Raw genomic sequence first — 24,662 nt, 5'->3', positions numbered from 1 at the left:
AGGGTCGGCTCAGCGGGCAGTTGCCCGCTATGCCCTATGGTCAGTCCAGCACTGATGAGGCCCATTAGAATGTATAATTCCTCCAGTGAATTCTGGGTCTGAACTAGGTCTCCGTCTAGTGGCCTGGAAAAGCCTGAAAACCAGGAACCATCACATCATCTGGGTCCATTTGATGAGGAGAAGCAGCAGCTCTACTCTGAGCTACACACAAAACCCTGGTTTGCTGACCCATCTCCTCTATCCCAACATAACTCGTTAACACGACAACAACATACTATAACTCCTCCATTTGAAGTAAAGATTCACTCCCAACCTGGAGAGAGCCTTCCACATTGAATGCTTGAGATTGAGAACCAGGACCTTAGACTTTGATGAGCTGACTTGCATCCAGGCTGTAAACCACCTCATAGCATGTCGAGGATCATGCCTTGAAGATGCCAACAGAATCACATCATCTGCGAAAAGCAGAATGAGACTATGATGTTCTGGAACCTGTTTCTCCATCACTAAGCATTGAGAGCTAATCCATCAACACCACAAACAAATCAAGAGACCAGGGGTAAGCCTATAGGAGTCCACTTCACACCAAGAACAGGTTGGAATTTGTGCAGAAGCTTTTCATGTTTGGTTGCGCAGATTTCAGATGGCCCTAAAAATGATTTTGGAACTCCATTCTCCCTCTGCCCCACCACAAACCCCACCCCCACAGAATGAATTAGCCAATTAAATATTGCTGCTCACCTTTGATCCAATTGTTCCCAGTCCTGGAGGTCCTCTAGGACCAGAAGGGCCAACAGGTCCTTGCTCGCCCTGGATAAGGAGTAAAGTGATAACATTTAAAACATAGTTATTGAAAGGAGGCAGGAATTCCTGGTCATGACTGTAAGTTGAATCCACTAAGTTAGCAGCCAGATGAACCTCCAGCAGAGCTTTGCAATCATGGGTCAGATACGAGCAGACATTTTTAAAATAGTATGATAAAATCTGCCTTGCCTTTTCTCCTTGGATGCCTTCACCTGGAAACCCAACTAAACCAGGCAGACCTGGCAGACCCATGTTTCCCTGAAAGTCACAATAATGAGAGAAAAAGCAGGTCAGCATTAAGACAGCTTAATTATACACCTTTGTTGGTAATCTTAGCCTTAGCTAACTATACCTTTTCACCTTTGGACCTAAGTCCTGGAGGTCCACGGTTGCCCTTGGGACCCTCGTACCCCCTGTCCCCCTGTAAGAAACACAAAGTAAAGTCAAAGTTCAAAACTTCAGGTTACTGTCGTAACCCCGGTTCTCTGAGTAACATGACTGAGATATCTCACTATGGGATACGCCCCTCCGCGGATTCCTCAGAAGCACTTATCTCAATACGACAATCCTGATTGGCCAGTAACTCTGACATACGCGTCACCTGCTACTATAAGTAGCAAGCATCCCAACGCTTCTCCTCCTGTTCCCTCCATAAGTGGTTTTTATAAACACCGTGGATCTAACCCTACTAATTTACATCCACTAACTCCAGCTGTTTCTGTAGTTTCTGAGTCCTCTACCTCACCCTCACTCAGCATGGCTCTATTACAGTTTTTCTCAACTGTTTACACACATTTTCTGAAAGCATGCCTCATATTCTCAGAACTCTACACGCAAATCCAAAAACACACACACAATGGGAAAAAACCCTCAATTAACCTGTAAAATGAAACTTCACATTCAAGCAACCAACCAAGGCCAAGCAGCGGGGGAAATATCTCATAGCATGGCGATTCCAGCCATGAAAAGAATCAGCTGCTATATCTCCACATGCGTCCTCTATCCCAAGATCACCTTCAATTTTTTTTTGAAAGCTGACTGTCTCTATGTGACAAATTAGTTTTATTTTCTTTACATTAATCTGTTGTTCATTTTCACTTACGGAGTTTTATTTTGGCAGTATTTATCCACTGTTGACACATTTTACGCATTATTTGAGTGACAATATTGAGTGTCATTGTGCATTTTTGATGTACTCTGAAGCAACCTTACCTTACTGAATCTATGTGAAGTTGAAGAATTATTTTTATAATTAGGACTGGCTTCATTGTTAACTCCAGTGTTGGAAGCAAAGAGATCAAATTAAAAAAGTCACTTGGTCTTGGACATACTCCCTAATTTAGCTGTGATGGTGTAAATAAAGGTGAGCATTCTGGCATGAGGAGAGCAACCCGCTTAGAGTCCATGACATCAAGCTCACCCGTTTTTTCCCAGATGGGTTGATTTTTTAAATTTCGTTTGATTACAGTTTTTTTGCTACAGCTCTTCTTCTGTGATTTCTCCTCTTACTTCTAGGTGATGTAAATCACTTTTTGTGTTTATTTTCAATTTTCTTTACACTGATTAAGGCTTTTTGTTGGTTTGTTTTGTCTTGTTTTGTTTTGTTGTCTTATGCACACTGTGCTGCACGACTCTGCCCCCTGCTGATGCAAACTGGTAATTGCAAGTTCCTTGGGATGGGTACTTTTAGGGGAAACATGTTATGTGAGGTCCAACTTTTGCATCGGGTTGGCGCAATGCTTGCCGGTATCAGACCTGTTTTGTTTATGTTTTGTGTCTGGTGAGCCATGAGTTTTCTCATGTCTCAAGAGGAGGGACGGCTGATAACGATTTTCCTACACACACACACACTCACCTGTGTGCCTCTGTTATAAGATAAGTGAATAGAGCACATTTTTGAATGAAGTAATGGCTGGATGTTTGAGTCCTTGATTTTGAGCTGAAAGAACCATTGTGTGTACAACTGTGGATGAAATAACTAGAGTCCAGAGTGACAGAGAAAATACCTTGAAAATCGGACAATAAGATTTTTAGCTGAAAATGAGACGAAATCAACAGTGATTTCCCAGAATTTTCTTGTGCTTTTTTAACCACACGTCGTGAAACCAGGAAATGGGGTTCTGATGATGGTGCTGAAGCAAGACTGAGTCACTCTGCTCCACATTCTGCTCTTGTCTCAACAACTTGTGCCCTTTAGCCACTAGACCTGCTAGATCCTCTCAGTCGCACCCTTGGCTAAATGATACCCTCTGGTCTCTATGCACCAATCTTAGAGCTGCGGAACGGAAATAACGCAAAACAAAAGATCCTGGTGATCAATTGAAATTTCATGAATTAATGTTCTCATTCTCTGCCAGCATCACTGATGCAAAGAAAGCTTTCTACACTGACAAAATTCTCCGCTCTACTGACTCTCAGAAACTATTTTCGACATTCAAAACTCTGCTCAACGCTCCGTCTCCACCTCCTACCAACAGTCTATCAGCTGACAACTTTGCCCATTCTTCACTGACAAAGTGGCAGCTATAAACAAACAGTTTACTCAACTGGCCACCCCTGAACATTCGCCACCACAAACTCCTTCTAGCCCAACCATCTCAAGCCCTACTGCTTCATTTTCCTCTTTTTCCCCTCTCACTGAGAACTGTGTCCCCAAGCTTCTCACGTGCAGCCGCCCTACTACATGCCCACTCGACCCCATTCTGACTAAGCTGCTCCAAGCTATTGCTCCTACAGTAGCCGCAGCAGTCACACATGTGATCAACGCTTCATTGACATCCGGTAGACTTTCAAGCAGATCACAGAATACCTCTCACAAAACTGTCTGCTGTACCCTTACCAATCTGGGTTCAGAAAGGGCCACTCCACTGAAACTGCTCTTAGCAGTGACGGAATCCTTAGAAGAAGCTAGTGTGACTGCCAAATCCTCAGTACTTATCCTGCTCAACTTATCCGCTGCATTTGACACTGTCCACCATGGCTTCTTTTTGTCCACACTCTCTAGCATGGGCATGTTGAGGGTATGCCCTCGTGAGAAATTGCTGCTGTAATTTTCTCCAAAAGACTGTGCTAAATTGCTCTGAAAAGCAAATAATCACATCAGTGCCAAGAAACTTCATTTCCCATGATGCTTTGCACACGGAAGCAATGTGAAGACGTCACCGCCTAATACCAGAAACACGTTCTGCGCATGTGCGGGAGCTCATGGAGTTTTCCCGCGACTCCGAAGGCTATAAATTACAACGGAACAACGTCCTTATTGTTCTTTTGCCCAGGATCACTGGCTGTAAGGACACGCTCGTTGCACGCTCCGACTGACTTGAGCACGCGGGAGGTCTAAGTGCTCAAGTGGAGCTCACGGAACCGCTGGAAAGCTAAGCTACAAGCCCATCAGGTCTGTTCAACCGCTCGCTGCCCTAGCTGCTGAAGGGGAGGACACAGAACCGGGCCGAAAACAGCAACTCCATCAAACTCACGGAGAACGCTGAAACCAGCGGGGAAAGCCATCAAACCAACGGACGACGCCGAACTGCGGAGAAAACCACGGAAAACTGTCAAATCAAACAGGGAGGGACGACTCGATGTTCTGGTGATCAGAAAACTCATCTTCTCTATCTCTTTTCTTCTCCCGTTTCCTCTATAGTCCAGAACAAGCAATAAAACCGCGCTATTGCTTAAAAGTAGCTTCGTGTTTTCCTCTTTCGTACTAAATACGCCACAGAAGCATCTTTAAAGAGAAGTAAGCTGGTTTGTTTGCTTGATTGTTTAAATATCTGGGTTGTGTCTGTTAGCTGTGGCCAAGCTGACAAACTTATCAGATATTAATTCAGGATTAACCTTTTGTGTTGTTTCATGACCATTTTGAAATGTTTTGAGTGATTTTAAGGTTAAGTTACTTCTGATTCTAAGTGCTTTGGAAGTTAAAGTGCAAGTTGCCACCCACACTTTAGCCAGACAAAGGGGTCAGCCATCTTGTATTCAAGACTCCATTTTGAATCCATACATACGCACACACACCACTCCTTTGTGAGAACAAAGGACCCCATTCATACATCCTCCATCACACACAAACCTACATCTTCAATTATATCACATGGTTATTATTCATTTATTTCATTGTTTATTCATTTGACAAATTGTTTAATTAAATATTATAAAATTCAGATTTTTGTCTCAAGCGACTTCTTGTGTTGACTAGAAATCTCTGCTCCTAGGATTCACATCTTTAAGATAGACTGATAAGGGTTTTGGATTCAATTTTTTCCCGGTTAAAGGGGATGGTGCCCCGAAGATATCTAAGAATATCTTAATTAATTAATAAATCAGTAAATATTCCCATATTTACAGAATTTACTGAAGAATCCAAAAGTAAGTAGAAGCTTACTAATTATTCGCTACCTAATAACCCCAACAGGCATCACAGAGAAAGCACATGCCTGGTTTGAATCATACCTCACACGACGATCATTCGGTGTATCTTGACTTGGACAATCCTCTACCGTGCACCATCTTGCCACAGGAGTCCCCCAGGGCTCTGTACTAGGACCTCTTCTCTTTGCTATATACACCACCTCACTGGGTGAGATCATTCGATCACATGGCTTCTCCTACCACTGCTATGCAGATGACACCCAGCTCTATCTGTCATTTCCACTGGACGACCACACTGTCTCTGCATGAATATCAAACTGTCTCTCTGTCATATCAAAATGAATGAAATCCCGCCATCTCCAACTCAACCTCTCTAAAACCGAACTACTTGTCATCCCAGCAAAACCATCCATACATCACAATATCTCAATCCAAAATGACTTCCTATTTCTGGCTCCTTCAAAGGCAGTTCGAAATCTGGGTGTGGTGATTGATGAACACCTGACCTTTAAAGATCATGTTGCCTCTGTTGCTCGTTCATGCCACTTTGTGCTGTATAACATACAAAAGATCAGACCATACCTAACACAACATGCCACCCAGCTCCTGGTGCAATCTACTGTCATTTCCCACCTTGATTACTACAATACCCTTCTAACTGGTCTTCCAGCATGTACCGTGAGACCTCTTCAAAAGGTCCAGAACGCAGCAGCGCGTCTGGTCTTCAATCAGGCAAAAAGAGCACACGTCACCCCTCTGTTCATTGAGCTCCACTGACCACCGCTAGCAGCACGCATCAAATTCAAATTGCTAACACTAGCATACAAAGTCTGAGATGGTATGGCTCCCATCTATCTGAATCCTCTTGCAAAGGCTTACGTCTCGGCCCAGCCGCTCCGGCTATCACAGGATCGTCGGCTAGCAGTGCCTACACCACGCTCAGGACAATCCAAACTCTTCTTATGCATCGTTCCACATATGTGGAATGACCTACCAAGCACTACAAGAACAGGGGCTTCCTTTTCAACTTTCAAGAAACTCCTGAAGACCCTGCTCTTCAGAGAGCATCTACTAAACTAGCACCCGCCCTGCACCCGTCCCCCTCTCTACTGTCCACTCCTTGTTCCCTCCTCTCCGTGATTCATCATGCTGCCTCACTGCCACCTACGACTGACTGGAAATTGGTTGTTGTTGTTGTTGTTGTTGTTGTTAGCCTCAAGGTCAACATGCCGACTATCACTTGTAAGTCGCTTTGGACAAAAGTGCCTGCTAAATACATAAACATAAACATAAGACAATTGGGGCAGCCAGAGACGGTCCATTCGAAGTACTCCTCATCACTCCCACTGCTGTGAAGATTGCTGAGAGGCCATCTTGGATTCATCTATCCCCTGCAAGCTCATTGACGTCAACTAACTGCTTTTAGAAGCACAACAAAGCCCAGCTTCAAAGGGGTGGGGCACCACTAGGGTGCCACGCCTCAAAACCGGTGAAGATGGAGGTCTGCTTCAAGATCATTGGTTACACCACATTGTTGATGTTGGTGATCACACTCATGGCCCTGCACTTGGGCCGCCTCTCAGCACCTGATGGAACAACTGGGACAGCAGCATCTGAGGGGGTACTAGAACTGGAACTGAAACGAGAGATTGGGGCTCCTCGCTGACCGCACAACTACATGACAATGTGACCTGCATCCACCTTGGCTGAAGACCCCTGGACGCAACTACGACAGGACACAGCGAAAAAGAGACACTGGGAAAGGATAAATGCTTCAATCACCTGCACCCAATCTCCAACCTGGTTTCACGGTCAAAGGATCAGAAGGACTTTTTGGGGACAAGATCAGCTTCCTGACAAATTGGACAACCATCTCAACATGCCATGGAAGGACCCTAACGTCTTCCTACTGAGAAGTTTAACTGTGCGCTCCCACATCCCGAACTCCATTTTTGCACTCCAAACCTGGACTTCAAGGAACTCATCAAACGTGAGACTGAAACCATCCTGATCAACTGAAGAGGACTCTGACCTTCCAAACTATTCTCCAACCGAGACTCCCAGCCCACGGACAAGCCCTTGATGAAGAACACTTGATTTGCCTCAGCTCCAGCCATAGTTAGAGCTGCATAAATACATACTATACATTAATTTTTCGTCATTCACAGAAAGAGTCGTCTGCAACTTGAAGCTTTAAAGGTATAGCAATTGATCTTTTACTTCCGGGCGGATCACGTCAACCATTGGTCCGCATAACTGTCAATCATTCTGGCGAAGCCTTTGCGTAAGTCCGTCGTACGTGCTCGCCCCTGGGTCAGTTTTCTCCTTGCGCATGCACACTTTTATCTCAACGGGTTGCGCACTTTTATCTCAACGGGTTCTTTTGAAAATGGCTGAGAGTCGCAAGAGAAAAGGTGTCTTCAAAGTCTATGAGAAGAAGAGAAAGGCATCTGAAGTGAGAAATAAGACCAGAGTGTTTTTAGGAGACTCCTTTCAACGTTGGCATTCGCTGAAAGAGACTGTTGGGCTGTCCACAGACGCTGCGGTTGCCTGTTTTCTGCTCGACAGGTAAGCTAAAGTTCGGCATGCTATTTGGAGGAATGCATTTGAGATTACTGCTAGAAGAACTGTATGAAAATAAAAACCTGTTTTATATTTGTGTGCGCACATCACCTTCTGAAATATTCTACTGGCCAAACAAAGTGCATTCTCTACTGACGTGATTCCAACATGGCAGCGCCCGGTCTGCATGTGAAAAAATAAACAAATGGCGTGTGAGCTATAAATAGGGGAAATGCTTCTACTTGTTTTATTGTTGATGCATCGCCGCAATCGTCATTTCAAGTTTTGGAAAGTATGTGTACGGTGGCTGCAAAGAAGGAGCAGTTTAGTATTGTATGCCTATCTACCCAAAGAGATGCGCTTTGCTGACACAGAATCCTTCCGACCATTCCGCCATCTGTATCCAGAATCCTTCGAGAGTGTAGTGGAAAGAGTCGGCTCATCAATCCGCAAAGCACCGTTTAGTTTATTTTTTTGACATGCGGACAGGGGGCTGCTGCATCTGAATCTGAACACATCTTTAAGCGGAGACATTAAAGACAATGTCATGATGCATGAATCAAACAATAAAGTAAAACACGTAAGGGAATGTCGTATTTAATATAGCATAAATTTATTAGACATAGTTTCAAATGTAGAGCTGGATGACCTTCAGAAGAATATACTTCAAAAATTATTTGTGGACATCCATATGAAATATTTGTTATATTTGGATTTTGTATGAACAAAGAACTAATATGTTTAAAATTCTATATTTGTTACAGCTAAGATAACATCACATCCACACTGCTGACTCACACTCAGTGGTCAAGACCAAAGCCTCCAGATATATCAACAATTCCGAATTCGCTGTCAGATCGGTAAGTTCCTAATAAACAAACTGAGTTGTGCATGTGCGTAAGAATGTTGGATAGAAAAAGGCATACCAATTACCATGAGTTAGCTGTGTATTTATTTGTGTGTGTGTGTGTGTGTGTGTGTGTGTGTGTGTGTGTGTGTGTGTGTGTGTGTGTGTGTGTGTGTGTGTGTGTGTGTGTGTGTGTGTGTGTGTGAATTACAGAGATGCTGATAAACACAGCCTGGATATCTGGCACGGTGCAACAAACCTCTGTAAAAAGATTCAAGCTGTGTGTGTGCTGTTCCTGCTCTTCTTTTATTCTAGTAAGATACAAATTATTTCATTCCTATGGTCTTTATTTTTTCAGGCTGGACGAGAGAAGGACTGTGCCCTGCTTCTGATTTGGAGCAGAGACATCTGCAACCACTTTTGGTAGTGCTGTAAGGAAGCCACATCTTTTGAAGATTTCATTGTCAGTTTTATTTCCTAGATATAATTTATAAGATATTGTGGAAATGGTATTTTTCTGATAATTTCATATTGAACATGATTCACTAACTTAATAATTTGTATTACAGGATCTATGGACTGGAATTCTGCATCATGTGACGGATGAACATCAGTGGTACTTCGGGGCCTGTCGACATGGTCCATTGGAGGAAGATAGGGATAAAGAATGGATTCCAAAGAGCTCTGCAGCACTCTACCTCAGACCTGGAGTCCTTTCATAACTTATGTATGCCTCCAAGCGTTTCTCCTTCACACCACCAGTGTACTCCGCTCGGACCAAGTTGGCAGGGCGGGATTATAGCTACCACCTACACCGAGGAGAACTAACCAAAGCAGATGGCTCACATCAGTACGTTTCTTATCACAGTCTACCAGCAATACTAAAGTCATTTTGTTTTCACTGTGAGGAATATTTTAAACATCATTACTTGTGGCAAATGTAGTACAGAATGTGATTCCTCCAGCTACATCTATTTTTTTATGTGTTTGTATGTACTCCTAGGTATGGCAGGATTTTTAACAAAAGATCCAAGATGTGGCGGCTATACACCAATTAACCCAAAACCTACAAGTACATTCCAGATCTACAGTGCGCCATTCTCCATTCCAGAATGTTGGCTCCAAGGGGGATGGCAGAAACGCAGGCTCTTGCACCTGATGACCCACAAAGGCTTGGGCTGTTGTCTGGTGGCCCTGTCCCAACATTACAAGAACTGAAGGAAAAGAAAGCCAGCCGAGGGCTTGGTGAGTTGTATTGTATGTTGAATGAAATCCTTCTCTGTGTATACAGCTGTTACATGGGACACATTAACAGGATCTTTCATGGATGTAAATTCAAAGAGTCAGAGTACCCGGCCCGGAGGGTTACCAGGGCCCCACCCTGGAGCCAGGCCTGGGGTTGGGGCCCGTGAGCGAGTGCCTGGTGGCCGGGCTTTCGCCCATGGGGCCCGGCTGGGCCCAGCCCGAACCGGATACATGGGCTCATCCAACTGTGGACCCACCACCCGCAGGAGGAACATGAAGGGTCCGGTGCAATGCGGATCGGGTGGCAGACCAAGGCAGGAGCCATGGTGGTCCGATCCCCGGACAAGAAAACTGGTTTTTGGGACACAGAATGTCACCTCGCTGGCGGGGAAGGAGCAGGAGCTTGTGGCAGAGGATGAGCTGTACCGGTTAGATATAGTCGGACTCACCTTGACACATTGCATTGGCTCTGGAACCCAAGTCCTTGAGAGGGGTTGGACTCTCTCCTTTGCTTGAGTTGATCCGGGTGAGAGGCGGAGGGCAGGTGCTGGCTTTTTGTTAGCCCCAAGTCTCTCTGCCTGTGTGTTGGGGTTTACCCCGGGGGACGAGAGGGTAGCTTCCCTGTGCCTTCGGGTCGGGGAACGGGTCCTGACTGTTGTTTGTGCTTATGGGCCAAATATCAGTTCAGAGTACCCACCCTTTTTGGAGTCCCTGGGACGAGTGCTAGATAGTGCTCCATCAGGGGACTCCATTGTCCTGCTGGGGGACTTCAACGCTCATGTGGGCAATGACAGCATGACCTGGAGGGGTGTGATTGGGAGGAATGGCCCGCCTGATCTGAACTCAAGTGGTGTTTGATTATTGGACTTCTGTGCGAGCCGCAGTTTGGCCATAGCGAACACCATGTTCGAACATAAGGATGCCCATCGGTACACTTGGTACCAGGGCAGCCTAGGTCACAGGTCGATGATAGACTTTGTAGTCGTATCATCTGACCTACGGCCGTATGTTTTGGACACCCGAGTGAAGAGAGGAGTGGAGCTGTCAACTGATCATCACCTGGTGGTGAGTTGGATCAGATGGCAAGGGAACATGCCGCGTAGACCTGGCAGACCCAAACGCATAGTGAGTGTCTGCTGGGAACGCCTGGCAGAAGAACCTGTTAAGACGGTCTTCATCTCCCACCTCCAGCAGAGCTTTGACCGCGTCCCGAGAGCAGTGGGGGACATTGACTCCGAGTGGGCCTTGTTCCACTCTGCGATTGTTGAGGTGGCTGTTGCCAGCTGTGGTCGTAAGGTGGCCGGTGCCAGTCGTGGTGGCAACCCCCGTACCCGCTGGTGGATGCCAGAGGTTCGGGGAGCTGTCAGGCTGAAGAAGGAGGCCTACAGGGCGTGGCTGGCCTGTGGGTCTCCGGAGGCAGCAGACAGGTACCGGATAGCGAAGCGGGCGGGATGCAGCAGTGGCAGTTGCAGAGGCAAAATCTCGGGCGTCGGAGGAGTTTGGTGAGGCCATGGAGAAAGACTATCGATCGGCTCCAAAGAGGTTCTGGCAAACTGTCCGGCGCCTCAGGAGAGGAAGGCAGCAACTCGCTCACACTGTTTACAGTGGGTATGGGGCGCTGCTGACGTCAACTGAGGCTATAGTCGTACGGTGGAAGGTATACTTTGAGGAGCTCCTCAATCCCACCTATGCACATTCTGAGGAGGAACAAGAGCCGGGAGACCTGGGGATGGACTGTCCAATCTCAGGGGCAGAAGTTGCTGAGGGAGTCAAACAACTACACAGCGGCAGAGCCCCAGGGGAAGATGAGGTTCGTCCTGGGTATCTCAAAGCTATGGATGTTGTAGGGCTGTCATGGTTGACACGTCTCTGCAACATTGCATGGTCATCGGGGCAGTTCCTGTGGAGTGGCAGACCGGGGTGGTGGTCCCCATCTTTAAGAAGGGTGACCTGAGGTTGGAGGAGTTTAAGTATCTCTGGGTCTTGTTCACAAGTGAGGGTAGGAGGGATCGGGAGATCGACAGGCGGATTGGTTCAGCATCTGCAGTGATGCGGATGCTGAGCCGATCCATCGTGGGGAAGAGGGAGCTGAGCCAGAAAGCCAGGCTTTCGATTTACCGGTCGATCTACGTCCCAATCCTCACCTATGGTCATGAGCTTTGGGTAATGACCGAAAGAACGAGATTGCGGATACAAGCGGCCGAAATGAGTTTCCTCCGTAGGGTGGCCGGGCTCAGCCTTACAGATAGGGTGAGGAGCTCGGACATTCGGGAGGGACTCGGAGTAGAACCGCTGCTCCTCCGGATCGAAAGGAGCCAGTTGAGGTGGTTTGGGCATCTGGTCAGGATGCCTCCTGGACGCCTCCCCGGGGAGGTGTTTCGGGCATGTCCTGCCGGCAGGAGGCCCCCGGGTCGACCCAGGACACGTTGGAGAGGTTACATCTCCAATCTGGTCAGGGAACGCCTTGGGGTCCTGCCGGAGGAGCTGGTGGAGAAGGCCGGGGAGAGGACGGTCTGGAGCTCCCTAGTTGGGATGCTGCCCCCACGACCCGGACCCAGATAAGTGGAGGAAGACTACGACGACATTAACTTAGAAAACGGATAAAATTTTACATCTAGAAATGCTGCCTACCTACTTTCTTTGTTTCTCCAGGTCAACCATCTCACACGTGAGATGTCAAATGCTGTGGGTGACGAGGTGAGACAACTTTATGTTTACAACTGTACCTACATGCGTTGAGATGCTTGCTACTTATAGTAGCAGGTGACTCGTACGTCACGGCCACTGGCCAATCAGGATTGGCGTATTGAGATAAGTGCTTCTGAGGAATCCACAGAGGGGCATATCCCATAGTGAGACATCAAAACAAATGTTAAGAAAGAGAACATATACATATAATATAAAGTAAACATATGAAATCTGTAAAAATGGTCTGTCCAGCAACTTACCTTAGGCCCTGGTACTCCCTCACCAGGAAATCCAGGAGACCCCTGTAACCCTGAAGGCCCTGCTGGACCCTTAAAACAATTTCAGAAAGCAGTGAAACCACACAAATCTGCAGAAGAGATCTGTCCATCATCTCTGCATGGATCAACTACTGGTCCAGTGTTAGCTTGAACATTTTGGTATTTAGAATTCAGCTTTGCATTGTGCATCCTGCAGAAATCTAAAGAATGCACACACGTTTAAACACAAGAGCAGCTCGTGCCCTCCTGACTAACCGGCATTCCTGGCTCACCGATGCCCATTAGTCCAGGTGGACCTAGTCTCCCTTGGTTTCCTTTCTCACCCTGAAAAGAATGTTAGAAATAAACAATTCACTGGCCCTCTAAAACAAATCACCATTTACTAAAACATTATATACAAACCAATCCACAACCTTGAGACCAGGGAATCCAACACCGGTTTCTCCTGGAGGTCCGGGTGCACCCCTTAGTCCACGCTCACCCTTTTAATGGGTAAAAAAACTATAGCTTTAAAAAAGAAAGATAAGATCAAAGGTATTAGAAATATTTTATAGATTTCTTACCTTAGGTCCAGGAGGACCCTCTGGACCCAGGTCTCCAGCTTTCCCCCTGGTTCCCTGAAAGAGAAACAAACACAAAAAGGCATTAAAGTGAACAAAACTTCTGATATATAATACAAAAACTAAAAAAATAGAAAGAGGGGTTATATTTGCATTTTTACATGTGATCTTGTGTTATTTCCAACTGCATTTTTTGAGTTTTTATTTATTTTAAAGTAAGGACATTTGGATATACAAAATTTAAATCTAAATTCTGCAAAGGCCTCAGAGCATTCCCTAAAGGAAGCTCTCTCTACAAACTTGACCCATTATTGGATGCTGGGCCTGAGTTTATGCCATATTCATCAACAGCTGGATCATGTAGGAAGAGCTCACATGCTGTCCAAACGAAGAAAAGAATTCTTGATAGTAAATGCAAATTCAGCTGCGAAGGGAAATCATCTCTCATTTTTGCAGATGCAACAGAGAAAAGTTTGACTAACAAAAGATGTCAGATTTGTCAAAAGAAAGAGTCCTAGGCGACGAAGCTTCCTGCACATTAGTTGGTGTTGAGTATTTTGGGCAAATAAGTGTTAAACGAAGATTAAGTCTCCTCAAGAGTTATGGATTGTTTTTATTTGTTTGACCAGTCGTGAGGTACATCTGAACATTTCATACACACTCAACACAGATTCCTGTTTAGGGAGCATAAGGCCTGATTTATGCTTCTCCGCCTGCGTCGGTGCAGAGACACGCAACACCATTATGCGTCAGCTCAAGAGCTCTCCAACAGGCTCACAGAGGGTGACGGAGACATGTCCAAAATTTTAAACATCCGTCGAAAGTGACAGAGAACTCAAGCTTGTGATTGGTCAGGACGCCACTTCCTGTATATTCGTCACCAGCGCAGCTGTAGCTCCGTTCAAAAGCAAACAGATATTTAGTGGCAGACCTCAAACAGATTGAAGAATGGATCATGGAAAAAGTCAGAAAATAACATTTATTCACCCGTGAGTGAACGAGTACAAAATAAGGAGCAAACATGGATGGAAACAACGGGAAATGTCGGTTTGGAGGTGGCAAACGCATGAGGAAGTGGAGGAGAATGAAGGCTACACTCGGGGACCAGATACACAAGTGTTACGGTGGCAGGATACCACAAAACAGTGCTATGCCTTCTGTTGTCCTGGCGGGGAATTGTTTTGCAACACTCCGCTGCCTGAACAGAAGTTTAAATGTGAAAACCTTTCCAACATTGTGTGCGTCTCTCCATTGCGGATAAATCAGGCTTGAGTCTCATCCTCTTCCAGTCAGTTAGCTTTGTTCTTGGACACCTTTGAACCGGGAGTAGTGCACATCACACATTCATTCAGATTAGAGAAATTAGAAATTAGAGAGGGCAGATTAGAGAAAAAACGTGGTGATTTAAACAGCTAGAAGCTAAATCTTTGCAATGTCAGAATCAACACATCTTTGTTGGCTATTGGTACTTCATGTTGAATGGCTGTAACAAAAATGACATCGATAAGGGTTTGGTGGTATCTGTAGAGGGATTTCATGCGAACTGAAGGCAGACTTGATCGACATGAGACCTGATGGCACCCCAACAGCCTGTACTGTTGTTCCAGTGATGCTGGAAAGGGTAACGAGCATTGAAGATGTGAGGCAATGGATAATATGAGCTGAAATCCTAATCCTCTGGGACCACGTCTGCTTAAAGACTTCAACCAAACATTACAAGCTTGGATTCCCTGCTTTAAAAAGCCTACATTAGGAGAGGGATAATACCTAATCCACATCTCACATTCCACAAGTGCAAAGCAAGAGACGAACTCTGAGTGTGTCGCTTTTAGCACAGCAATGATTGTTTCAACACAGACAAAAGAGAAAGGAGACAGGAATCTTTCGATTAGTCCACACAATCAAACCTGTCTGCTTCAGAAGTGTTCTCTGTGACCCACAAATGTACGTCTACCTACGGGGAAGTATCTGCCTCTGGTGTCATGTGACTAAACTGGACTGTTTTTAGTAAATTGACAGCATTTAAGGACACGGGGGAGAAACATATGCTCAGAAATGTAAATGGTTTTACTTACATGAGTTGCAACTGCTAAAAAAATCTTTCACAGCAAACCTGAGCTTTTACATCCGCACACATCGAAACCTTGGACTTCTTGGACTGCCGATACCGTTCAGCAGCACCTTGAGTCCAGCCAGGCGTTGAGGCTCCTTCAGCCTCCTGGCCCCTCTTACCCTAGACACCAACTAGAAGGCTCAAGGATGAGCGCCACAACAAACACTCCCCCTAGGTCATATACCATTGTTCCCAACATGAAATTAGATGGTTGACCTTCCATTAGCACCCATTTGTCCACCTGAAGGGATACGGAGACCATCCTCTTGCCCACAGGATAAAACTCCAATTTTCTGCCATGAGAATAGAGTGGAATAGTCCCGAACATCTGCAGGAGATTCATTCTACAGCCAATGCTGATTGAGCAGGTTACCTGAGCTACATAATGTCAGTACCTCTCAGTCTCAGGCTCTTTCTCCATCAGTGTAATAATATCAAATGTCCCTAAAGCAATTGAACATGTCTCTTCGATGGCTACCCAGTAGCAGAACCCTCTGCAAGCGGCTGTACCTCGCAAGACATCACGACGACCCAGCAACAAGGTGTTTGACAACCAGACTCTCCCATGGTTCTGGCTTCAGTGGGAGACCCTGTATCCCGAGACTGGTATTTTGGTTCCCTAATGTAAGAGTCATCATAAAGACATCTGAAATATCCCTACACTGGCCCTTTACCCAAAACTAATTTGCCATCGAAAACTCAATCAGGAGCAGTGTTTTGATACCAGCCAAAGATGCTAGCCGATAAGTCCTGCCTTGCCATACACATCTTGCTACGCCTAACTTGTAGGGCTAGGGTTTGCTGTTTTACCTCTGTTTCTGTGAGACACACAACTTCTTTCCACCGGCCATAAGAGTGGTCGCGTAATGTAATAGCTGCGTTTTACCCGCAAACTCATTCCCAACTGGGAGCAATTCTGATGCAAAACAGGAGCGAAAGCATTCCACACAGCTGATCCTGTGAGAATTGCAATACCACACATGATTTCTAAAGTCTACACACAAAAAACAGCTAGGAGAAAGACAGCTACATGTATCAAAAAAGGTCTGTGGTTTATTTTCTGTTATGTTTCCACAGACCACGGGGGTTTCAACTGTACGTTTAACTGCATGTGACTTTTATTTTGAAAGTTTCCAGATGTTTTAAACTGCTTGTGTGTTTGACTTCCTGTCTGGTGCGATCTAAACGGCGGAGTTTGACGTGTTTTTGAAGCGTAGCATGTAAAAAATAGACTCAAAACATAATGACAGTGTCCCCTTGCTTCGGTGGCACGTCCAACACATTACACTTTGCTGCCATCGAAAGGAACTCATCTACTATAAGGGTGGCTTACTGTTGTGTAAAATGTTTCGTGGCGCTTTCACGTGCAATGGAAAAAATGGGTTACGGTCTATATAAAAGAGCTGTAGGTGTAGCGTTAAGAGCCCAAGATTTTAGATTTCATTGTGTTTTTTTCTGGTGTGTGAAGCTAAAATATTTGTTCTTACAAAGGTTTATGTAACCAAACACAAAGCCAGATTAGAGTGGCTGGCGGTGTGCAAGGTAAAAGCAAAGCAGCCAAGGCAGCAGCAGGAAAATGGCGCACAGCAGGTGGAATGGTTCAGTAATCAGACACCCCTTTACATCTACAGGTTCCAATGGAGTAGGAATGGAGGACGCACTCTGATTAAGGGAACAATACAACCTGTGTAAATAAGATGTGTGTGTGGTGTTGTGTATCACCCTCGTAGTAACTGCTACAAGTGGAAACTCAATCTGCCTATTAGACGTTTGTTTAATGAATTAATGCTTGATTCTAAAAAAAAGGATATTGCTGTATCTGAAGACAATGTCAGAGAAGAAAAGCAATGGAGAGTTTAAGTTATGTGAAAAAAATCAGTGCAATAAAACTACGGAAAAAATTACCTGATCTCCACTGGAGCCTGCAGGTCCAGGAGGTCCATCCAGCCCCTGTGAACAAACATCACAATTTCTACATGCAGCACAGAAAATCATTACAATGACTGTTGGCTGAAACTAAAACATGATTCCTACCGTTCCTCCTTTTGTACCAGGAGCTCCACGTTCTCCTTTTTCTCCCTGACAAACACAAACTGTAAGCATTCTTGGTGGAGGGCAAGACTTCAAGCATCTATCTCATCTGGGATCCAAGTTAAATCAAACGGTCTGACATAAACGCGCCACAGGCTTTTCGCTTGACATAAACTGTTACAACATTCACTACCCATGTATTTATAAAACCATGTATGAAAGACATCAAGAAACTATTGGAAAATTGATTAGTTCCCATGACGAATATTTTGTTTACTCCGAAAGATATTCCCCATTCTAAGTTTGGGGGTTACTCATTCCCCTTAACTCGGAAAATAAATTAGAATACTGACCTTTTCTCCTTTGTTTCCAGGTTGGCCCTGTCAAAAGAGGTATTTTACACCATTTATTGCACAAAAAAACTTTATTTTTCAAACTATTATACTCACTTAAATGATGAACATTAAAATAAGACTAGAACACAAGCGGTGTCACGTTTCGGTGTTGGTAGGACCCAAAATGCAGGAACCCAAGATGACACGAGGCAAGAGATGATATAAAGTAACATCCTTTTATTAGGATGAATGAAACAAAAAATATATCCAAGTGGGCTGGAGCCAAAAAACCAATATATCCAAAAAGGGCTGAGCAGGAGATCAAAAACACTCAAGACTAAGAGACACTGGAAGCCAGGAAAACACTAGAGACAACACGAGAAGACTGACAGAATTACCACAATGGACCGACACAAGACAAAGACAAGACAGGGCTTAAATAACAGGGATGAGTAATTAAGGGAACAGGAAGCAGGTGTGTGGAGTGAGGGCTGGAGGGAAGACAGGTGACAATAATTACCTAAATGGGGAAACAGAACCAAAGGAGGACAGATAAACCTAAAACGACAAATCCAAACTAAAAGGCTGCGGGAAGGACTAACACACACACACACACACACACACACAGAGAGAGAGAGAGACATAAATAACTCACACACACATATACTGGGCTTGGGAACAAGAGGCTGGAGCTGCAACTGGAGGGACAGAGGATAACTAAACGAACACCGGACCTGAGGGAATGATAAAAAGGCCTACAAACAGAAGACACAATATAGAGATGCAGACAAAGGACACATGAGGGCGCTATGAGACACAGAAGGGAAACTAGAGAGGATGGAGAAACATCAGGAGACACATAAAGGAGGGGGCAGACGCGGACCATGACAAGCAGGATCAGAACATCATAGCTTACTCTGAACATTAACTTTGCTGTTCCCCCCACCCCCCCCACCCCTGAAGACTAAACATTAAAAGTAAATATTTTTACATGGTTCACTGGTGGTTCCTAGAATATCGAAAAATAAGATGGGAGGCAGATCATTCAGTCATCAGGCTCTTCTCCTGTGGAAGCAGCTCCCAGCTTTAGTCCATGAGGCAGGCACCTTGTCTACTTTTAAGATGAGGCTTACAACTTTTCTTATTTGCTTATGGTTAATTCTGAATGATGTTAGCCCGGGTTTGGATGAGAGGGGAGTTATCTATTAACTTATGCTTTGATTAGGCTTGTAAAGTGTTACCTGACCTCTTCTCCCGCATTGCTACTTCAACGACCATATTTCAGTAGCATTTTTACATGTTACTTTACATGTTATTTGTTATTTATTATTTGATGATGTTATCCCACCTCGACTCCTGAAAGAGGTGTTTCCTTTAATTAGCAATAACGTGCTACGCATTATAAATTGTAGCTTGACATTGGCTGAAGTTCCTCGTGCCTTTAAACACGCTGTTCTACAACCAATCTGGAAAAAACCCGGCCTCGATCCCACCGATTACTCTAATCTACGACCAATTTCCAAATTACCGTTTTTATCTAAGGTCCTTGAGAAAGTAGTGTATAACAGTTGGTGAACCATCTAAATGAATATCAGGTAATGGACACCTGTCAGTCTGGTTTTAGACAACAGCACAGCACTGAAACTGCTCACGTTCGGTTGTTTAATGACATTTTTCTGGCTTTAGATTCAGGTTTCCATGTGGTTCTGGTACTTTTGGATCCATCTGCAGCATTCGACACGATCGATCATGACATTTTGATCACAAGACTTCACACTTGGGCTGGCATTTCAGGCACTGCCCTGGATTGGTTTAGGTCATACTTTTGTAACAGGTCTGCTAGGGTCATGTTGGACGGCTGTTCATCAGAGTCACAGCCTCTACGTTGGGGTGTCCCACAAGGTTCAATTCTCGGCCCGTTACTGTTCAACCTCTATATACTGCCCTTAGGAGCCATTTTCAGAAAGCACGCTGTCTCATACCATCTTTACGCTGACGACTGTCAAATCTACTTTTCATTTAAGCCAACTCAGTCAACGCAAGTTCTGTCTGATTGTATCCTTGAGGTCAAGCAATGGCTAGCTGACAACTTCCTCCATCTCAATGACTCCAAAACTGACTTAATCGTTTTCAGTCCTAACAGTATCACGGCAACTCAACAACCTGACCTCAACTATCTCTCACCTAATGTATCCTCTGTAATCTCCAACCTTGGAGTAAAAATGGACCAGGCTCTGAAGATGGATGCCCAGGTCAATAACACAGTTAAATCATGTTTTTACCAACTAAGACGCATCTCAAAACTAAAGCACATCCTGAGTGTACGTCTTCTGAAATCGGTGGTCCACACTTTTATCACCTCAAGGCTGGATTACTCCAACTCCTGCTTATATGGCATCAGTAAAGCAGCTCTCTAGACTTCAGCTGGTCCAGAATTCAACAGCTAGGTTGCTGACTGGAGCTGACAGAAGACAACACATTTCTCCAATTCTGATATCTCTCCACTGGTTTCCCGTGCAGTTCAGGATAAACTTCAAAATTATGCTTCTCACTTACAAATCCTTGAACCATCAAGCTCCTCCATATCTGTGTGAACTTGTCCATTACTACAACCCGCCGCGTGCTCTCAGGTCTGAAGATAAGCTCCTCCTAGCTGTTCCCAATGCACGTTTAAAAAGCCGTGGAGAGAGGGCTTTCTCTGTCTGTGCACCCAAGCTGTGGAACGCATTACCACTGCTAGTGAGGCTAGCACCAACAGCTAGCATTTTTAAATCACGCCTGAAAACTCACTACTTCAACCTAGCTTATACAACATAATTATGAACCTCACTGACATCTGCACTGTTTATAAACTGACTCCACAATTATCGACTTCCGTATTATTGAGGTTCTTTGTAAAATGTTTTTTTTTTCCCATTTTTACTTCACCCTGTGTCTTAATGATTTTTAGCTGTTATTTTTGGGAATTTTGTTGTATTTCCTTTTTATCTTTTATCTGTGTTCGACATGTTTATATAACGCCTGTTTAATTAACCAACATTTTTAGTGTACAGCGCCTTGTTTGGTTGTAATGCCTTGTGAATGCGCTTTATAAATAAAATTGGATTGGATTGGATTATTTCTACTGTAAACTCCAAGTTCATCACTTGGCATATTACTGCCAAACACTTTGCCTTTCCTTAATGTTTTATATTCTTTAACATCTAAAGTACTCCCACTCCAGTTCAAATATTTATTTTTGTGAATAATGTTCTGCAGCATTCATAGTGTTTATAAGATTATATTTTTATTTTAAAAAAGCTTTTCTCTGCACGACTTATGTCTGTTATACAGAACGCGCACAGCCGCTGCGTGCCAGGTGGTGGGCGTGGCTAAAAAGACCTATCAGCATCACTGATAGTTTTTTAGCTTTGACAGACATTCATCAATGTGGATTTGAACATAATTTTCATCTAGTCTGATCCAAGTAACAAAAACTTTCATAATTTAGTCACCAAAGAGTAAAGTTATTATTGTCATGAGAAAAAGGGGCATCAGTGAAACAATTCCCTCATCACGGACAAAAACAACACTGCTCCAACCCTGGAGTCAGCTCAAACAGGTGCTGGATGAGCTCACTCTGGTCTTTAGGAGTGAGCTCATCCAGCACCTTCAGATAATCACACAGGAAATGCCTGGCTGCGTCTTTATCTGTCTTTTAAATGAATAATTACCCGAAGGCCTTCCGGTCCTGGACGTCCATTGAGACCATGTTCTCCCTGAAGAGAAACAAAACCCAAACTAAACACTTTTTCAAGCAGATTTGAACAATTCCTTCATAAACAGTATTATAGATGGTTAAATATAAAGAACCTTACAGAAGATCCCTTTGGGCCAGGCACTCCTACTGACCCTGGTTCACCTGGTTTTCCCTAAAGGAAAATAACATAACAAGAAACATTAAACACCTTTTTCAACTTGGTTGCTGAGGTCTGAGCGATGCTTTATTGCTCACTTAAATTAATAAGGATATCCTTCTTTTTGTGTCTTTAAGAAAAAAAATGGTTACTCAGTCCCTTAATTCAGGCGATCCAGTCCAGCCTGTCACACATCAGTTTCCCTCAGTTGCTTTACTGAATGTTGACAAATATATGGAGACTCAAAGTTTTAGGAAGAAACTCTCAAAACTCAAATTGGAACAAGTCAGTGTGAAGGTTTTTCATGTGTCCAAACTGTGATTAAGCTGTCTGAGGGTCAGGTGCAGGAGGGTCTGTAACCTTCACCAAATCAGTGGTCACTAAATGGTCCTACAGCAGGAGCTCAGGAGGTAGAGCGAGTTTTCCAGCAATCGGAAGGATGTAAGGTTGACTCCGGCTCCCAGCAGAGAATGCTGCTTTTGTGTCCCTGAGCAAGACACTTACCCTGCCTTGCCTGCTGGTGGTGGCCGGAGCCACTGATGGTGCCTGTGCTCGGCAGCCTTGCTTCTATCAGTGAGCCCCAGGGCAGCTGCGGCTACATTATAGCTCATCACCACCAGTGTGTGAATGTGTGCATGTGAATGGGTGAATGATAAAGCACTTTGGAGTCCTCTGACTCGGAAAGGCGCTATACAAGTGTGGGTCACTTATTCTTTATCATTTAAACTTTGGACCCACAAAATTCTGGCAACAAGAATAGTGCTCCTATTCAGTCTTTGAGACTGAAGCTTAGGGCACAACTAGAATACAACGTCCTTTAACTAACAGCCATAGTTTTGTATGGTATATATGGCATTAGAACTTTATTTTTTACTTGATTTCCTGCTCGATTCCACGAGAAAGTCCCATCTCCAGCTCAATGAGCCCCTGTGTAAAGGAACGTGTGTTATCCTTGCATTGTGTCAGTATTTCTGGAAGCTGACCTTCAACAAATTTCAAGGTTTCCTGATGTGTTAGATTTAGTGTGACCTGCTTTTTGACCTCAGCCTAATACAGACTTGGACTGCTGGTTTTTCGACCACTGCAGCCTGTGTGTTTGCTCATGTCTAATCATCCATCATTGACCTTTGGTTCTTCCCAGCAGCTTCTCTTCAGTACTGTTCTTCTTAAAACAATCCGCTCCTCACCTGCTACAATTGCATTGTGGGAAATCTGTCCTTTTCACATATTTGACTTTGAAAACAAGCCGACTGCACTTGCAACTAGAGAGCGCCGGTTTAGGCTGCCATAATATTCCGTGCTAGTCAGCCAGGGTGGGAGAGCATAGTGAGCGGCCTGAAAGAATAGATTTATCCTGATGGACCAGGAAACCGGCCTAGTAATGGATAAAGATTTAAACAATCAGGTGGTCCAGTGAGCTGATGGGAACATCAGCTGAACCCTGGTAAATCACAGGTACAGAGGATACCAAAAGTTGATCCATTCTGAGGTGCCTCTCACCCACTTGTGAGCTCTAGCTCCTTCTATCAGGATGCAGATTTGAAGTGCTGCAATGAAAAACAAAATGCAAACCTTCTAAATAAGTTTCAGCTTTTATGATGTGTCTGTTATGTGCTGTGCCCCAACTCACTGCAGAGAAAATTTACCTTCAGGTACAAATAAATGGTTGAATATGGATGTAAAGAAATGAATATGAAATATCAACCTGATTGATCTTTGAATGTGTAATCAGAAGATTATAGTTACTTTACAGGACCATCAACACACTTTGTATTAATTCAGACAGAGTCAGGTATATAGTTTATAAAATGAATTTAATTCTTTTTCCTAAACTAATAATTACACATGACAAGACGTGAATAATGAGATGTGGTGTGATGGATCTGGAGTGATTTCATGTGATGTGTGAAATGTTGTAATGGAAGCTAGATGTTGTAGCAAAACCATTATTTGTATCTGAGAGAATCTGTGAAGTCTGGGTTGCAAAAGAAGTTGATAGTTCTCTATAAACTAGAGAAATGTTTGGTGATAAAATTCATCAGACATAATCTGTTGAGTCTACTTTGCCCTCGTGGAGACCCTCAGCAGATCCAAACTGTCAGAACTCGGGTGGACCTTGACCTCAAGGTATCTGGAGCCCATTAACTAGATCCGATACGACCCGTCCGGTCTTGAGCTATCCCCAGGTCACAACCGTGAGCTGGAAAGCTTGTTAGCATCCAAGGTTGACGTTTGGCTCTTAAAAGAGCCATTTGGGCTGTGTCAGCTTGCAGCATGCTAAGAAGCTCTTGACTGGAGGTCAAAAGAGATGTCTCAAAAATGCTTGTTCCCGAATTGGCTGGTTCAAGAGTCAGCAAGAAACAGAATGAATCGGGAAGTAATTTTTGTTTTAATGAACTCATTGTTTATAAATTCTGGCGCATTCTGGTAAATCAGAATGTGCCATATCTTGAGAGCTTACCAACATCCCCCAGAAAACCATGCCTTCTTCAGATACAAAGATGTTTTAAAACTCTTATGTGAGGTGAATATTAACCTTACATAACTTATTGTAATGTGTATGAGTGTAAACATGGATTAACTTGTTAAATCAGCACATACTGATTGGATGTACGTGACACCTGAAATGAATGGATCATTGTAAGAACAATATTCATTTTAAATTCATTGATTTAAGCACAGATTATTCAAACATTTTATTTAAAAATCTTGTTCATCCAACACATATGATTGTTTAAGCTTATGGGTTGTAAAGCCATGTAGGCTTCACTTAATTCAGAGTGAAGAACAGTGAAATCTGGCTTTTGCACAGACTTTTGCAGTAGACCATGAATGAGACAATTTTTGTGTCTCCTTTGATTAACAATAAGTGGGCAAAGGGTTGTTTTGGGAGTCTAGGCCCCGACAGATGGCGTAGCCTTGTTTGTGCATG

General features: G+C 44.1%; 1 protein-coding gene across 1 annotated transcript in view; it reads right to left on the bottom strand.

The window, feature by feature from the left end:
- col28a1a (collagen, type XXVIII, alpha 1a) overlaps positions 1-24,662 on the bottom strand; it is a 68,236-nt gene that overhangs the window by 30,215 nt on the left and 13,359 nt on the right. The window contains exons 6-17 of the mRNA XM_054745789.1: positions 21,692-21,745; positions 21,548-21,592; positions 17,853-17,879; positions 17,503-17,547; positions 17,374-17,418; positions 13,359-13,412; positions 13,209-13,277; positions 13,051-13,119; positions 12,778-12,846; positions 1,157-1,225; positions 994-1,062; positions 742-810 (exon numbers count right to left, since the gene is read on the bottom strand). Of these exons, the coding sequence (XP_054601764.1) occupies positions 742-810; positions 994-1,062; positions 1,157-1,225; positions 12,778-12,846; positions 13,051-13,119; positions 13,209-13,277; positions 13,359-13,412; positions 17,374-17,418; positions 17,503-17,547; positions 17,853-17,879; positions 21,548-21,592; positions 21,692-21,745 (684 nt within the window). The remainder of the gene's footprint in view (positions 1-741; positions 811-993; positions 1,063-1,156; positions 1,226-12,777; positions 12,847-13,050; positions 13,120-13,208; positions 13,278-13,358; positions 13,413-17,373; positions 17,419-17,502; positions 17,548-17,852; positions 17,880-21,547; positions 21,593-21,691; positions 21,746-24,662) is intronic.

This window comes from Nothobranchius furzeri, chromosome 11 (assembly GCF_043380555.1).
Source record: "Nothobranchius furzeri strain GRZ-AD chromosome 11, NfurGRZ-RIMD1, whole genome shotgun sequence".
NCBI classification, from domain to species: Eukaryota; Metazoa; Chordata; class Actinopteri; order Cyprinodontiformes; family Nothobranchiidae; genus Nothobranchius; species Nothobranchius furzeri.
Note: the sequence above shows the minus strand (reverse complement) of the source record. Positions and strands in the feature narration are given on the sequence as shown.